Source organism: Cryptomeria japonica, chromosome 10 (assembly GCF_030272615.1).
Source record: "Cryptomeria japonica chromosome 10, Sugi_1.0, whole genome shotgun sequence".
In the NCBI taxonomy this organism is placed as follows: domain Eukaryota; kingdom Viridiplantae; phylum Streptophyta; class Pinopsida; order Cupressales; family Cupressaceae; genus Cryptomeria; species Cryptomeria japonica.
Genome location: NC_081414.1, coordinates 793,547,084 through 793,548,663, shown reverse-complemented (window position 1 = coordinate 793,548,663; position 1,580 = coordinate 793,547,084). Strand labels below are relative to the sequence as shown.

Genomic DNA, 1,580 nt, shown 5'->3' with positions numbered 1-1,580 from the left:
TCAGAAGTTATAGGAAGCGAGCATGCGATAGGGAACATGAATATCGAGCTCCTCCACAACGTCAGGAAAGGCAGCCAACCTGAAGCTACGGTAGATCTCCCTGTTCCATCCCCTGACCGCCAGTTTCTCTGCCTCCTTAACCGCCGCCTGCAAAGTCCCCACCGAGTCGTCGAAAGCGGCGTCCACAATCCCTTTCTGAAAGGCCATCTGGGCGTTGAGCTTGGTGCCGCCTAGCACCACATCGCGCAGGGCTGCAGGGTGCAGCTTGCTACGAATCAAGGTTAGCATACTCTTGGGGATGTTGAAGCCATGATCGAGCTCGCACATGTAGAGGTGGGAGGACCCCTGCGTACTCATGAAGCGGTAATCGTGAGCCAGAGCAAGCGTGAAGGCGCTCGCCTCCGCGTGCCCGCAGATGGCTGCCACGGTGGGGATGCTGAGCTTCATGAAGGCTGCGAACATATTCTCTAATTTCTCCATGCCTATGTCAAAACGGTCGTGGGGGCTCTCGCCAACCCATTTCATGTCGAGGCCGCAGGAGAAGTATTTGCCTGCGTTGGTGGTTACCAGGGCTGCTGCGTCTGCCGATTCTTCCACCTCTTTGAGAGCGTCAGAGATGGCATCGAATGTTGTGGGATTAAACCTGTGCTCGCCGTCACCAACGAAGGTCAAGATGTACACATTTCCTCGCTTCTCTAGGCTGCACATCCTCGCTACCTTTCCTTTCCTTGCTCTTTCAAAACAAATCGAGGCAGTTTAGTGATGAATCAGATGAGTGATAGACAATTAAATAGGGGAGAGTGCTCCTGTATACTTTGCTAACTCCGACTCGTCAACTAGGCTTCAGTCAAATCTATCAAATTTTGCACTCTTTACCCTTGATGAAATTATGGACCTCTTCATCAGCCGACTTTCTATCTTTAAAAAACTTCTTCCCCTCCATGTTCAACCTAGTAACATCAGCAATAAGATCCTCTTTATCTTTGAAGAAATGGCTAGCAGAATTATAAAATGGTTAGACACGAAATTGCCTATTACACATATTGAATAGCATTATGTTACTTTTATGTTGTTCAAATTTTTGAACAGTATCGACTTATTCTTTACGAGTAACACTACTAAAATTAAATTTGAACATAAAACCAACGACGTTTAAGAAGATCGTGAGTAAGGAATCATGACTAACTAGATTTTTTCAAACAATCTATCATTTTTTGTCTGGGCTTATGACGTATCGTTGGTCTCGAAAACAAATCAAGTTCATCTTGTACACCTTTCACCTTTCATCTTCTTGATAACAATTTCCACGTGGCTGATATGGCATTGTCCGAGATCTTTGCAGATGAATAGTTGAATTTGACCATACTGGCTTTCTTCCTTGGTTTTGCAAACAAATCAAGGCAGTCACAGGATGAACGCAGATGAGCGATGCATGAATAGTTGGTATTGCAAAACATGTAGTTGGGTAAACCATTGAATCATATATGCTGCTTCATCTCTGCAATTTCAGTTTTACAAGGTATCTTATTCCTTTGCATCAGTCTGATGGCTAATGCACTTTTGCTGACGACATTACCAAA

At 45.0% G+C, this 1,580-nt stretch overlaps 1 protein-coding gene across 1 annotated transcript; it reads right to left on the bottom strand.

Annotated features, from left to right (window-relative positions):
• On the bottom strand, positions 1–708 carry LOC131859280 (enoyl-CoA delta isomerase 2, peroxisomal-like). Its single transcript, XM_059212871.1, has one exon. The coding sequence runs from the start codon at positions 706–708 to the stop codon at positions 1–3; it is 708 nt and encodes a 235-aa protein (XP_059068854.1).
• Between the last annotated feature and the right edge of the window lie 872 nt (positions 709–1,580).

Bases quoted from the DNA above. Each gene is read 5' to 3' on its own strand.
- LOC131859280 (XM_059212871.1), bottom strand. From the start codon at position 708: ATGTGCAGCCTAGAGAAGCGAGGAAATGTGTACATCTTGACCTTCGTT.